The sequence below is a fragment of the Ctenopharyngodon idella genome, chromosome 6 (genome assembly GCF_019924925.1).
Source record: "Ctenopharyngodon idella isolate HZGC_01 chromosome 6, HZGC01, whole genome shotgun sequence".
Taxonomy (NCBI): Eukaryota; Metazoa; Chordata; class Actinopteri; order Cypriniformes; family Xenocyprididae; genus Ctenopharyngodon; species Ctenopharyngodon idella.
The window spans coordinates 7,590,802-7,606,654 of NC_067225.1; the positions used below are offsets into that span (position 1 = coordinate 7,590,802).

Below are 15,853 nucleotides of genomic sequence, written 5' to 3' on the forward strand. Positions count from 1 at the left end.
TCTTACACCCCAGCCTGCCTGAACCATGTCACGGCAGGATGGATTCATGCTTTAATGTTGTTTACACCAAATTCTGACCCTACCATCTGAATGTCGCAGCAGAAATTGAGACTCATCAGACCAGGCAATGTTTTTCCAATCTTCTATTGTCCAATTTTGTTGAGGCCGTGTGAATTGTATTCTCAGTTTGCTGTTCTCAGCTGACAAGAGTGTCACCCGGTGTGTTTTCTGCTGCTGGAGCCCATCTGCTTCAAGGTGTTGTGCATTCAGAGATGCTCTTCTACAGGCCTTAGTTGTAACAAGTTGTTATTTGAGTTAGCTATGTGTCCATCGCCCTGTTTTTATGTGCATTTTGAAGTATCACATCAGAAACGAGTAATGGAAATGGTAATTAAAAAAAAAAAAAAAAGTCCTTAATTTGCAAAAAAAAGTTTTTTACGCTCACTTGAGGTGGTTTTTGACTTGTGCGAAAAAGAGTTGATGCAAATAAAAGGAGATAGAAATGCATTTGCCGAATAAATTCAGTGACAAATCAGCTGTTTCCACTGATGGTGTTTTATTTAATGTTAGATAGTGGTTACCAATACCACTGTCATCTGCTCGAACAACTTTAAGCCCGGAACACACCAAGCCGACGGTCGGACGTCGGGCAGTTTTTGTTCGTCGGCCGACTAAGTTTTCTCAGTGTGTTCCGCACCGTCGGCTGAAGTTGGTCCTTGTCTGCTTTTTTCCGGCCGATTCGACATGTTGAATCGCCGTCGGAGCTCGTTGGTCAGTCAGGCCATCTGATCATTCTGATTGGCTGTGCAGCTACTGCCACCTGCTGGTACGGAAAGGCATTTCTTCTTACGCAGGCGCAGAACGGACATGCTACTTGGCTGTCGGGTGTCAAGCGTCGGTTTTGGTGTGTCAGGGCAACTTTGGACCCAGACGCTGCCGACGTGAGCCAATCCCACAGTCTGCTTTCGTCGCCACTAGTTCGTCGGCGTCGGCTTGGTGTGTTCCGGGCTTTATGGAAAAGCACCTAATTTGCATTTGTTTTTTTTGCTAACTTTAAAAAGATTCACTTCATGTTTGGATGGAAACCCAGCTACTGTTGGCTTTCTATCAGCTGGAACCAGTCTGGTCATTCTCCTCTGACCTCTGGCATCAACAAGGCATTTTCACCCACAGAACTGCCGCTCACTGGATATTTTCTCTTTTTTGGAACATTCTCTGTAAACCCTAGAGATGGTTGTGCGTGAAAATCCCAATAGATCAGCAGTTTATGAAATACTCAGACCAGCCCATCTGGCACCAACAACCATGCCACGTTCAAAGTCACTTAAATCACCTTTGTTCCCCATTCTGATGCTCAGTTTGAACTTCAGCAGATCATCTCATGTCTACATGCCTAAATGCATTGACTTGCTGCCATGTGATTGGCTGATTAGATATTTGCGTAAATGAGCAGTTGAACAGGTGTACCTAAAAAAGTGGCCGGTGAGTGTATATCCCAGTTTCACAAGTGTCATTATCAGCATTAACATTCAGAACCAACTGTGTCTGTATTTCACTCGACACCAGGCGCATTCGTCACTCTTACTAGCCATTAGCCGTCACTCTCACTAGTCATTAGCCGTCAGTGAATGATCATTACTTTAGCTTATAATCGCTGTTATTTCCTCCATGGTGTGGCTCTAAGGAACCTGAGTACTGCCACAAGTCAGAACTCAGATTGAACCCAGCTGGATATTTCACTGTGGAATGTTGCACCTCTGAGCATCAAGGGCACGTGGTCATATCACTGCTCCCTGCTAATGGGAGATTGCAGTTAAATTTATCTTTGAATTTGTTGCCACTTATTGGAAAAGCTCTAATGCCTATGCGTGAAAATAGAGCGATTCTGAGCCTAACCCTATACTTTTTTTTTTTTTTTTTTTTTTTGAGGGAACACCAGTTCTTTAAATGTGCAAAACGACTGAGGTTCAATTCCCTTGTGAAACTTTATTATCAAAGATATACATACATACATTTATTTATGTATGTATTGTGTGCATGTATTTATTTATTCATTTGTCGGTTGGTTAGTTGGCTGCATTGAATTCAAAATTCACTTGCCTGAAAAATCTGGCCACAATCTTTCATTTTTATGAAGTGGAATCGAATTTAATTGTCAAATTTCTGTTTAAAACTGGGCCAATATTGCAATATTGACCCCAAACAGAAATTTTAGTCTTGTATTCCAGTCTATCCAATATTTATACGTCCTTAAAACATTTTTTTTTTTTTAGTCTTAACACGTTGTTGTTGTTGTTGTTTTCATGTTTAAAAGCATAAATCTTGCTTCTGCTTAAACTTATGTTTTGGGTACATTTTGAGCCAAGAAAGAAAAATTCAAAATAAATTGCAAGAAAATAAACTTAAGATATTCTCTGAAAACATGTCTTTATAGCTGGTTTGCTCCTCAAATAAATGTATCTTGTTTTAAAGATTTTTAGATTAGTTTCACTGGACAACAAAACAAAAACAAAAAAATATTTAGATTTGGTTTATTTTTTAATGATTTGATATGTTTGACACTACAATAAGGTACAATTTGTTAACTTTAGTTAAATTGTTGAAGAACAATATTTTAACTGCATTTATTAATCTAGGTTTAAAGTTAATTCATAAAATACTGTTTTTTTTTTTTTTATAATACATTAGCAAATGTAAATTTATACAACTTGAAATGTTAAAAATGTATTAGTATGAGAGTATTTAAAAAGTATTGTTCATTGTTAATTCATGAAACCTAATGCATTATCAAATAGAACCTTGTTGTAAAAAGTGTTAAAGGTTTAGTTCACCAAAAAATGAAAATTATCGCATAATTTATTCACCCTCAAGCCATCCTAGGTAAATATGATTATCTTCTTTCAGTCAAACACAATCGGAGCTATATTTAAAAATATTTCTGCTCTTCCAAGCTTTAATGGCAGTGAATAGTAGCCTAACAGATATTTTGAAGCCCAAAAAAGCACATCTATCCATCATAAAAGTAATCCATATGGCTCCAGGGGGTTAATAAAAGCCTTCTGAAGAGAAGCGGTGTTTTGTTTTGCTCTATCCTCTGTGCTTCTGCATTCGTCAATGCGCCAAGTGTCAGGTCAAAGTTCACTCTTCCACCGGAATCGACTTTCATAGGGAAGCCAGTGATTCTAGTTTATAAAGATATAAATATGGATATTTTTCTTACAAAAACTCATCGATTTGCTTCAGAAGGCTTTCATTAACCCCCTGGAGCCGTATGGATTACTTTTATGGGCTTCAAAATATCGTTTACTATTCACTCCCATTATAAAACTTGGAAGAGCCAGAATATTTTTTAATATAACTCAGATTGTGTTCGTCTGAAAGAAGAAAGTGATTTACACAGGATGGCTTGAGGGTGAGTAAATTATAGGATAATGTATAACATTTTTGGAGACGTTCTTCGACACACACGCAGTCACCTCTACGACACAGGAACGTACCAACAGGGCAGGCGCCCTCTGACACCAGCAGCACCTCTGTCTGCAATTTGCAGGCATCTTTGCGCAGAAGACAGTGGTTCTCATAGCTCTCGCCGTTAGATCCACACACTGGAGCATAGTCACTGCTGCACTGTAAAGAGAGAAAGAGGCACAGGTGTCACAGATGCATGTTTCTGTTGTAAATGTTTAATGGTCGAGATCAGATGAGGACAAACTTTAATTACATCGGCATTCTGAAACACAAGACACCTGTTCTGGTGTACCTGCATGCAGATAGTGAAGAGTGAAATAATAGCTGGTATTACACCTGACCGTGACCCTACAGCACAGACACACACAGGGGGAGGAACACAAGACCGCTGGTGTCGTTGTGGCCAGCTGTGGTGTGGCGCCTGGAGGAAGCAGGTCACCCAGAGGCAAGAACACAGAAGGTGAACCGGTTTCACTCGTATTTCAACCCCATAGAAGTAAATAGAGGTTATTTACATCAGCCATTAAACAAGAGGTCATCCATCTATCTGAATACACACACGCACACACAACTGACACACAGCAAACACACTATAAAATCACTGGAAACACACACGCACACCAAACACAGAACTGCTGACTAATGGCCTGAGGGGAAAAGAGAGCACAAGTGAGAAGGACAAAACAGAGACACGAGAGGGAGGGTGACTCTTTCAAAGTTTGAAATCTCTAGCGTGATTTATAAATCACAGGCGGCCAGCCATAAAAAAAGGCGGAGGTGATTTAATGAATCAGATCACACTGAATCTGTCCACTGATATACATTGCAGTGATGTTGGGTGCACTTCTGAAATGAAGAGGCATGTTAATTCATGTTTCAATTTCATGTTTATTACCAGTTAAATGTATGTGGAACCTTAAACTACCAACAAACAACAAATACTATAGTATTTTTTTTTACTTTTATACTGATATGGTAGTTCACCCAAAAATGAAAATTCTGCCATCATTTACTCATCCTCATGTCTTTCCAAACCTGTATGACTTTCTTTCTTTTGTGGAGCATAGAAGAAGATATTTTGAGAAATGTCCCAGTGTTTTTTTCCCATACAATGGAAGTCAATGGTCATTGTTATGTTTGGACGTCAACGTTCTTCAAAATATCAAAATATGAGGGAATTTTCATTTTTGCGTGGACTATCCCTTTAACATACTATATTAAAACCAAGTCTCAACAAAGTTTCATTAACTTTTTATACATTTCCGACACATTCTTATGGAAATTTGTAAATATTTTACATTTTGGCAAATTGGTGGCTAATTCGTATGAATTTGTACGATCTTATTCATACGTTTTCTTACAATAATCTTAGGTTTAGGGGTAGAGCTTCATCACCACCTCATAAAATAGTTTTCTCATGAGATCAAGTTAACATTTTTGTGTTGCTTCAATAATACAGTACAATAATCAGCAACTACTATACAATAAAAATGCATATTTGTGTACATTTTATTTACAAATACAAGCTGCAGTTGGACGGTTATTAATAATATTCACTTTCTTTTGGGAACTTCCTTTTTCTAGTCAAATCCAAATGAAGAGCTTAATAAAAAATGGCACAACAAAGACTATTTCAAGTTCATTTGGATTCAGACCTGACCAAAAGTGGTGATTAATTCGGAGTGGCTGATTTATTTATTTATTTTATTTACTGATTTATTTACTGTAATTAGTAAATCTAGTAAAACCAGTCTAACACATTCAGGTCTGTTTGCATCTTGATTTTTACTCTTACTTTGGACCCCATAATATACATATTATTTTTGTTTTCCTGAAATTGCTGGATTTATTGCTGTCGGAATTACATGCTTTGCAATGCTTCTCATAGAAAGATCCATATATCTAAATCTCAGTCATGTCATTTGATACAAATATGTTAGGCAAAGGAAGTAAAAACAGAACAAATCAACAACATTAATTAGAAAGAGAAAAGACCAAAAATCTGTAGTTGGAGGCAGATACTCCAAGAACAAGATTTTAAACAGGTGTGTGTTGAAATCACCTTTCCATTCATATTGACTTTACACAAATCAACTCAGTTCCTTTACAAACAGATAAGTCAATCAGGCAAAAATATGGATTTTCAAGGCATTGAATTCAGGCTGATGCTCAAACTTTTACTATCTATATTAGCAGAAAAAGAGCATGAGCGATTGACAGAATGGAGAGATGAATGAAAGACTGAGTAGAAAGATATAAACAATTAAAAGGCTGAAATAAGAAAATGGATAATAGCAGGTGAAGGATGAATAGAGAGGAAGGAAATATGATATAACGGCTGTTTCCTCATACATCTTCAACCAGCAGCCGTTTTTTGACGAGGATATTAAAACATGTCATTAAGAGAAATTCTTTCTTCCTGTTCTTCCATTTACTGTAACTGCTCTCATCTATCTCTCATATCGTTTTTCATGCTCTGTAGAACTGTGTCCTGGCACTCAGAGCGGAGCCACAACAAGGCATCTTCTACCAGCCTGGTCTCAATGTATCATATACATCCAAAAAACTACAGCTGCTGTAACAATTACCAAAGGAACTGAAGTGATGGGCAAGATACCCCAAAAAGTAACGGTAGGAGTAACACTTTACAATAAGGTTTCATTTGTTAACATTAGTTCTATCATGACAACACTCTGAGAGATTGGCATGGTAATGGATATGGCCAATGTAATGTATTTTGGTATTGGCGGAATAGATCTGCTACACTGCTGCTGCTGCACATATAACATATATGAAATAAACCCTGTAGCAGATCTATACAGGTGGAGCTGGGGAAGGTGGAGGGTTTCTGAAAGTGCGCTGCAGAATGCTGACAGCAAACAATGCCAAGTATTTGAATGATTGAGCAGCAAGCTCATTTGCCGCTGATACCACATTTATAGCATTTATTAAACTTAGCTAATACTAACATTCCTAATATATTTTTTAATCAAAAATTGTATCTATTAACATTAGTTAATGCACCCTGAACTATCATGAACAAAGGCACACTATGTAAATTTTCACCACTAGAGGTCGCTTATTCAAAACAAATGCGTAGCTTGATGACGCCTTGATTTCGCGGAATCAAGGGAGGTGTTGTCTTCACGTCTACAGCAGGTGGAAAAGAATCGGGACGGGAGTCAGGCAGAACTCATGTTCATGGATGAGATTATTAACCTTACTGTAGTATGAAGCAGAGCAGGGCCGAGTGCTGTGCGAGCAGAAATGAGGCCGCCGATTGCTAATGAGAGACGAGCGCGACACGTGTCTCGAGAGCAGCTTTTATTATGCCGCAGTCGCCGCTTCCTCTTCTTCCGGTCAAACGTATGTGGGGTAACGCAGCACTATTTTATCATATTAGATAAATTTGTGTGTTAAAAGTTGTTATAGTGCTACTCTGCGTTCGCTCGGCGGCTGCTATGAGACACTTAATGCACACTGCAGTAAGCAAAACATGGTACTCACTGTAAATCAAGAAAACGAGATTTAAACAGTAAGACTTACTGTGTTGAGCTATATAACATGATTAGTTTTCTATCAATTAATGTATCCATCCAAACAGTTGCTCACCTGTCTAATAAAACACATAATATATTAAAGCATCTTTGGTGTTTCCATGGTTTCTACAAAATAAAACCAGAAACCGAGTGTAACGCAGTTATGATGTCATTGACAGGCGACGCATGGACACAGTCCGTGTCCTGGTTAAAATTGCTTATTTCTCTGGATTTAAACATTCTTAGAAACATTTGGGATAATGTAAGTACACAAGTCAAAAATATATAACACTGTTCTTGTGGTTTTTGGATATTTTAATCCAAAAATCTTATATATTGTGCCTTTAACTTGCTTATTGCTAGGTCATGTTAGCTAATCCATTAACTAAGGTTGACAAATACGAATTAGCTAAGCTAAGCTAAATGAGAGAAAGTAGCTAGTTATGCTACAAATATTTTAGCTCATATTTTTTATAAATATGAAATATTAAAAATTGTGTTTTTGAGAGTAATTTAATCTAAAACATGTTTATTTGAATATAAAACATATCTAACAGAAGTATTGTTCTCTCTCTCTTTCTGTGTGTGTGTGTGTGTGTGTGTTTTTTGATGATAAAAAGTGGTAATGGTTTATATTACAATACAGTTTTATAGTTTAAAATAAGCTACTAAATATAATGTAGTAATGTCTGTTCAATAATGTAGTGTTTTATATACTTTAAAAATGAAAGGAACTTCATTTCATTATATTTTTTTACCTAATTAGATCCAACTCATTAGATTCAATTTTATGGATGCAAATCAGAAGATAGGATTATTAATAACAAAGGAACAATAAGCTTGGCATCAGTGCCGGAACAGCTTCACATTATGTAACACTTAAAAACAAAAGACTCAAGAGTAATACATTTTAAATATGACTGGATGAGCAACGTTAAACAGATGACACATTTGTATATTCAGTATTCAGTATATTCACATTTGCACACCTGCACATCAATTCTAGACTAATGTGCCAAGTCATATGGTGTATGCGCATTACAGTTTTCTCTGTTCTTTTCCCCTTTAATAGTTGATATACTGCAGTATCACAACCAGTTGAAATATAATGATTTTATGGTTTTTTTGTTTTGTTTCGGGAATGGAGCCTCTGGTCTCCATTCACTGAGCAGCAGATATTCGCCTAAATGTTTCCTTTTGTGTTCCACAGAAGACAGTCATGTACTAAATACTAAACCCACTTAATTCAACTAATATATTTAAGTATTTAAGGCAGTAACTGAACTTAAATTTTAAGTATAGTCAAGCAGGCTCTCATTTCATCTCATTTTTTCAGTTCATTTAAATTATATTAAACTGACTTAAAAGATTAAGTTCAATCTTGTATAGCTTAAAAAAAATCAAGTTGCAGTTGGTTAAATTAGTTAAATTAGATTAATGAAAAAAAAACATACTTATAGATCATATCTTTTTTTTTTTTTTTTTTTTTTTTTTTTTACAATGTACAGGTTCAGAATGTCATGAGGGTGTAAATAATTACAGGACTTTAATTTTTTTGCTGAACTATTCCTTTAAAGAAAGCTCCATTTGTAGGATACATTAACAAATTTTAGCGTAGCACAGTGCTTTGTCAATTAGCATACAGGAACACCTTTCATTTGTTTCATTGTAAAAGCATTTGTTGGGGAACTTTAAATAAAGTGATATTCCCTTCATTACCTAAAGGGGTCACTGTATCCCCTAATTAAAAGAGCAAGAAATGTCCTGTAATATTAAAACAATACTGTATGAAAACCCAGTCTCTTACACTGAGTATCTAATACATTAGAAATGACTCCACATGACTCCAGAGAAATAGCTGCACACAAACGATCACATACACGCATACACCTGCCAAATTACACACATTATCTGACTATAGACTGAGATGTGTTGAAAAAAGCATTAAATGAAGACGTTTGAATTAATCAGAGCTCTTAAGTACAGTAATGAATTGGTAGGTGGAAAAGAAAAGAAAGAGAGAGGAAGGAAAGGAGCTAGGCAAAAGTCAGTTAGCATGTTGCTGTGTGTGCAGAGGTTATGTTACTGTGATAGTGTCTCCTAATGGAAGCTATCGCTAGCATTATTGAGCTAAAGCACTCAGTTCTTCATATCGCTTCCAAGGTGATGGCCTCCGTCTGTGAACATTGAATGCGTATGTGTGTGTGTGTGTGCGTGTGTGCTCAAGCACACCCTACGTCCCCACAATAATGGCAATATCCGAAATCCTTGTCCTTGTGGGGCAATTTTTTGGTCGCCATGAGGAAAACAGCTTATAAATAACACTAAATTATGTTTTTTGAAAATGTAAAAATGCAGAAAGTTTCATGTGATGAGAAGGTTTAGGGGTAGGGGTAGGGTTATGGGCTAGAAAATGTCATTAGCTCAGTATAAAAACCATTACCCCTATGGAATGTCCTCATAATGATAGGAATACCAGTGTGTGTGTTTGTGTGTGTGTGTGTGTGTGTGTGTTAGTGTACATCTGAGGTTGAGTGACGAGAACACTCAAGGAGAAGTGCTCTACTTCCCAGCCATCATGTGTGAATATGTGTGTTTGTGTTGTCCTGTGGCTGCCAGGCCCCAAGCGGCCATATATACAAGCAGGTAATGGAGTGTTACCTGTGTGTGTGTGTCACACTGCCACACACACGTTTGTTTTTGTGAATTGTGAGGACATTCCATAGGCGTAATGGTTTTTATACTGTACAAACTGTATTTTCTATCACCCTACACTACCCCTACCCTTAAACCTACCCATCACAGAAAACTGCACATTTTTACTTTCTCAAAAAAACTCATTCTATATGATTTATAAGCCTTTTGAAAAATGGGGACATGGGGTAATATCCTCATAAGTCACCCTCTCCTTGTAATACCTATGTCATACCCATGTCATCATACAAATTTGTGTCCTGATATGTCACAAAAATGCGCAGACACACACACACACACACACACACACACACACACACACCACAGTAAATACTCCTTTTCTTTCTCTGATCTAAAAATAATTCTGTTAATAAACTGTCTTTTGTAAAATGCTCATTTAATACATTCTTTATAATTCTTAGACCTTTTTCCTCATTTTCTCTGACCCTTGAAATCATTTTTATGATGATAATTATTGTTATTATCATTATTTTATTTTTTATTTTATGCTTTCCCATATTCATATTCTTTATCATTTTATTTCCACTTTTCAGGACAATTTTCCACATTCTCTCTGACCCTTGAAATTGTTGATTTTATTTTATTTTTTTGCTTTCAAGACTTCAATATAAATGCCCTTTTTTCATGTGGAATGAGTAACAGTGCTTTGCTGAATATTATAATAAATCCAAATGTGCCCCATCCTTCAACAGCCTTTGTTCTTTCCCATATTTAATACATTCTTTATAATTTTATTTTCAATTTTTCATGACCAATTTTCACATTCTCTATGACCCTTGAAAGTGCTGATTTATTTTTTTATTTTTTAAATTTTTATTTATTTATTGCTTTTTAAAACTTTTTGCATGTGAAATGAGTAACAGTGCTTTGGTGAATATTATAATAAATCCAAATTTGCCCTATCCTTCCACAGCCTCTTTGGTTTCTCATTTTTGATTCTTATTGTTAGTTCTTGTAAAGTTAAGAATAATAGCCTTTATCCCGTAGACATCTCCATGATTGGACAGGCCAGATTTCTGTTTACCCAATAGGGTATAAATGTGGCTGGTCATGTGTGTTCATCTATGTCCGGATTGCTAATTTCTGGTCCTCGAGAGCCAGTTTCCAGTAGTTTAGTAAGTAAGTAAAGCTTTATTTATATAGCACCTTTTAAAACAGTGTTAACAGAAGAGAAATACACAGAAAAAACATACATACACATAGAAATATGACTAAGTTCAGGGTACCCCTATCTGAATGGAAGAGTCAGAGAGCCTCGGTTTGGAGTGGAGCATCCAAACCCACCTGTAGTCATACAGGTGTACGATTACACCAGCCTGAGTCCTCGGTCCTGGTGTTTTACACTCACGTCTGAGTGTGCATCCAAAATATCACTCCCCAATTCTCTCAAACTCCTCCACTCAGACAGCCCTAACCAAAAAAAAAAAAATCACACATAATAGAAATAGGATAATAAAATGAAATACAACAAAGTAAATCCAAATGAGTTTAGTAACTCTGTGCTAAGTTTGGAGTATCCTTATCTGTTTAGTACTAATCCTGCTCCAACACACCTGGCTGCATTTTTTATGCAAACCCAAAGACCTTTAATTCGTTTATTGATGTGTGTTTGCCAGTAATTAGAGCTAGAACTAAACTCTGCAGGAAAAGTGGCTCTCCGGTACCAGGAATGAAAAAACTAAGTTGTGGGAGTGTGAAATGAGACATTTTTTGCAGCTAAAGGCTGGAATTCACTACATGAATTTTGCTCAGATTTTGAACCGATTTGCAGTCTAGAAGAGTTCACAATAGTTGCTGAAAGTCTGCAGATTTTGGGCAGTCGGAATTTGACAGAAAATTGTGCAGTGTATGATGAGCACAGACTCCGATTTTTTATCTTCAGACTATAATTCCATCCAGACGGAGGATATAAAAACATATTTGATATTTTGAGCCAATTTTAAAACACATATCTTAGTCACTACTGAAACCAAAGCTGTCCTCTATCAGTGTCGCAATGAAATACAATACAAAAACAATAATAATACAAAAGTAAATTAAAAGAACACACGTATGAAATTAGCCTTAAATGGGTCATGAATTGAGAGATCAACTTTTCCTTGAGCTTTTGATATATAAGAGGTCATCGTACTATAAGAATATTCTGTAAGTTTCATAAATGAAAACTTCCTTGTTAGTCCAATAAAAGCTTTTATTGACACCAGGGAATGACTGATCCTTGAATGTGCCTGTCATAGATAGGTGAAACTCCGCCTCCGCAGGAGAAATCAACACCTGCTTCATCATTGCAACGTTAGCTCTGCCCACTGGTGTGTTAGTGAGATGACGAGTAGAGAATAGCAATACAGGACTAAAAATAACATTACCTTTCAAAGAATCCTAATGCTAGGAATATGGTTATTTATTTTCAACAATATGAATGTCTCAGTTGAGCTTTATTTGTATTCAGTACATTTCACTGTGGATTCTTTGCTAAATTAATTGCATTTCGGCGCAGGCTTTGCAAACAGACTTTTACAATATGGACTCGACAGTAATGCAACAACATGTAAGTAACTGTGTTAATTCTAACGCCTGATCTGATATGTAATGATTCATGTACAGTCAGATGTTCTTTGTTTATGTGTCAGTAAGCCAAACCAGTGACTAAATGGTCAACTTCACGTTGTTTCTCTTAGTAGGATGAAAATAATCTATTATTTAAACGGTGATTAAATTATATATAGAAAGCGATCAAAGAACGCTCTCTTTTACAATCGCTTGAGCTGTCAATCAAACAGCGTGAGTTTACTAGACTTGTGCCAAAACTCCCATTTTATTCAAAGAATCTCTTAGTTACATCGTGTTTGCACTGTTAGTTATGATTAAAGCATTCATTAGTGTGCAGAAATTGAGCTGCAATGACAGCTGTAATAGTAAAAGTGTGCTAAAAGTTTTCGAGAAAGTAATACTTAGCTATTTCATATGCAAAGATGTTAGCCACTGATGTGGGGCGTTTATTTTTGTCAAAATTGAGTTATTCACATACTCATATTCTGTGACAACTTATTTACATTATGTGATGTTTCTTTTTTTAAGTTGTGTACATTTTGGTACTTTTTTTTAGAAAACAAAAAGGTTCTATCTACAAAGTCGCACTCTAACTTGGTTCTATAAGGTTCTATCTGCGTGAGCCAATCAGCACTTTGAATGCACACACGAGGACCAATCAGGATCAGCGTTCTTTGTCATGTTGCTGCGATAGCGGAAGAGAGCCCAGAAAAACGCTAAATCGGTGAAGAGGAGACTAAATAATTTCACACAACGCAATGTTTATTAGAAACCTCATGATCGACTATTTTACTTATAATCTTGTCAATGACAGCAGCCCAAATTCCAGGGAATTACAGTCTTTTTGTGTGTTTTGCTGTATCTGATTGCTGAGGAGTTATTTTTAGTTAGACACAACGCTAACGTTAGCCAGAAGCGCTATTAAAAGGATAGGTTTGGGTTTTGTAGTCTATTTCCAGTCACGTCATTGTCATACGAGGGAAAGTTATGTATATATTAGGTTATGTTTTAACCTGTGTACTTTAATTGAGCTGTATAGCTATAAAGCTCTACGCTATGGCATACTGGATTAAAGTGTATACTAGATTAAGTGAGATGAAATGTTAAATGTTACATTGTTGGTAAAAACTGAGTTGTTGCATAGTTGAAGTAATTTAAATATTTTAAATGTGAAATATTTTTAATGATATATAATCAGTGAAACATTTTTCAATGTTTATTAAAGTTTGTTAAACACTTTTGCTGAAGTATTGTCTGTTTTCTTGCAGTTTTTTTAGTCTTAAAATGTCTTAAACTTTACAATATTAAGCCTTAAAGGTCAAATAGTCAATAATTTAATTGATGGGGTCTTAATTACAACAATAAACGTTATCATGTTATTTTAGAACTACTGATGTCTAGAGAGAAAGCCATTTCACCTGTTCCACTTTCTGTGGAATAAAGTCCTGTCAGATGTATTACAGTAGCTGCTTTCTGTCTAAACAAAAGGAAACTTAAACTTAAATGGTTCCTGCAATAATGTGTTAAATTACCCATCATATTCCTACCTAAATTTAACATCTGCACTGGACAAAAGATTTAGCACTGCCTTTTATGCTTAACTTGAACAAGAAAAAAATATTCATTTAAAATATGAAATAAATGTCATAAAAACCATTCAATTTAACTTTCTCATGCATGTCAACACATTGTTACAACACTAATTGTATGTTTTACAACGAGCAAACTGTTTGTGTTTCTTGAGTATTATTGATTCAATTAATTTTTTGGCAGATAGAACCTATTCCAAGCGAAAAGTGCAAAAGTGCATCTGCATTTGACCCGTTTCAAAAATTCCCACTTACAAATTTGAGAGGATTTTGATATTGTATATTTAGAATACATTTAGGGTTTCTGTCATTTTCATGTTTGAAAGAAACTTGTTCCCCATATAGTTTTTGCTATATGGAATGCAAAAACTTTGAAGCTCAATATCTCAAAACTGCTCAGAACGCAGATAGAACCTTATAATTCCAAGGGGACGAAGTGTATGATGCCTAGTGTTTTAAAATCTGTTCAGATTTTAAAAGCCATGTAGTGTTTTCCAGCCTTTACAATACAAAAACTATGTATTTCAATAAAATAAAATAAATGACATTTTCTTGTACATTTGTATTTTAAAATATCCTATTTGAGTAAAGGAAAACCTTTATTCTTCAACAACATTGCATTCAACAGGAAACTAAACATCGTTCCTACTGTATAAAATGTTCTCTTGAACCAGCAAATTTCCATTCCTGATTTTCCATTACCATATTCCATTTGAGCGTTGTGCAAGAATACTACTCTTGTGCTGGTTCCTCTCTCGGATCCATTATTGTATGACAGTTACATGCACAGATGTGTAATTTAAAGTGTGTCGGTGTATGTTTTTCAGTGTTTTTCTTTTCTAAATTGGAACATGACAGACTCAGAGCCATGCCAGACCAGATATTATATAGTGCTTTGGCACTTGCACATAGTTATTTGACTGCAAGACAGATGGCCAGAGTGCAAGGATAAATTAAAGAGAGAAAAAGCATTTTGCTTGACTTTTATGCAGATGAAAATACAGCCACCACACACAGGAGATTTCAAAGATGTACAGGTATTTCAAATTCACACATACAATACTGTTCAAAAGTTTGGGGTCAGATGTTTTTTTGAAAAAAATAATACTTTGTATTCAGCAAAGATTAATTAAATTTATCAAAAGTGCCTTTTTAAAGACATTTAAAAAGTTACAAAATGTTTCTATTTCCAAAAAATACTTTTCTATTGAAATTCTATTCATCCTGAAAAAAAGTATCACAGTTTACACCAAATTTTTAAGCACAATCGTTTTCAACATTGATAATAATAAGAACGTGGGTTGTGCATTGGCATGGCTCCTCAGCGCGGATGAATCTAATGTTTTCTGTCAGTCACCACATCGGTGTGGATACTGTACTTCGGAATCACAGATTCTACGTTTTTCATGACATTTTTCACCGGAAAATGTCATCTGAACAAAAAAAAGTTACGGAATGCAGCTTTAAAATTTATTCAAATAGAAAAGAGTTATTTTAAATTGTAAAAATATTTCACAATATTACAATACTACTGTATTTTTGATCAAATAAACAAAGCCTTGGGGATCATAAGAGACTTCTTTTAAAAGACCCCACACTTGTGAAGAGTATTGTATATTATATTGGTAAATGGGTGTTTACACAATATGTGTTATTGCTTTCCATCGGTGATCACTTATTAATTGTTGGTCTACAGCTACATGTGTCTGATGAATTTTTAAGTATCTCGTGTCATGAGTGTTCCATTTATAAGGCACCATGTTCAACACTGTATTTCAAACACTTTCTATCCTCTATTGTTTGGACAAACAGGTAGTCCCGCCCCAAACCAACACCAGTTGAATGTGCCAGTGTTTTTATGCCTTGCCCAGTTGGGTCACTCAAACAAACAGATTGCAATTCCATTTGGTGTAGCTAGTGGTCCAGAAAGAGACTGACCGCCTTCCATTTCTGTCCTTCGCTCTCTCTCTCTGAGTATGAGAGTTGGATCAA

The 15,853-nt window shown here is 35.7% G+C and overlaps 1 protein-coding gene across 1 annotated transcript in view; it reads right to left on the minus strand.

Annotated features, from left to right (window-relative positions):
• The window catches only part of tmeff2b (transmembrane protein with EGF-like and two follistatin-like domains 2b), a 79,348-nt gene that overhangs the window by 45,529 nt on the left and 17,966 nt on the right, over window positions 1–15,853 (minus strand). The window contains exon 3 of the mRNA XM_051897166.1: window positions 3,498–3,627. Coding sequence (XP_051753126.1) covers window positions 3,498–3,627 — 130 coding nt within the window. The remainder of the gene's footprint in view (window positions 1–3,497; window positions 3,628–15,853) is intronic.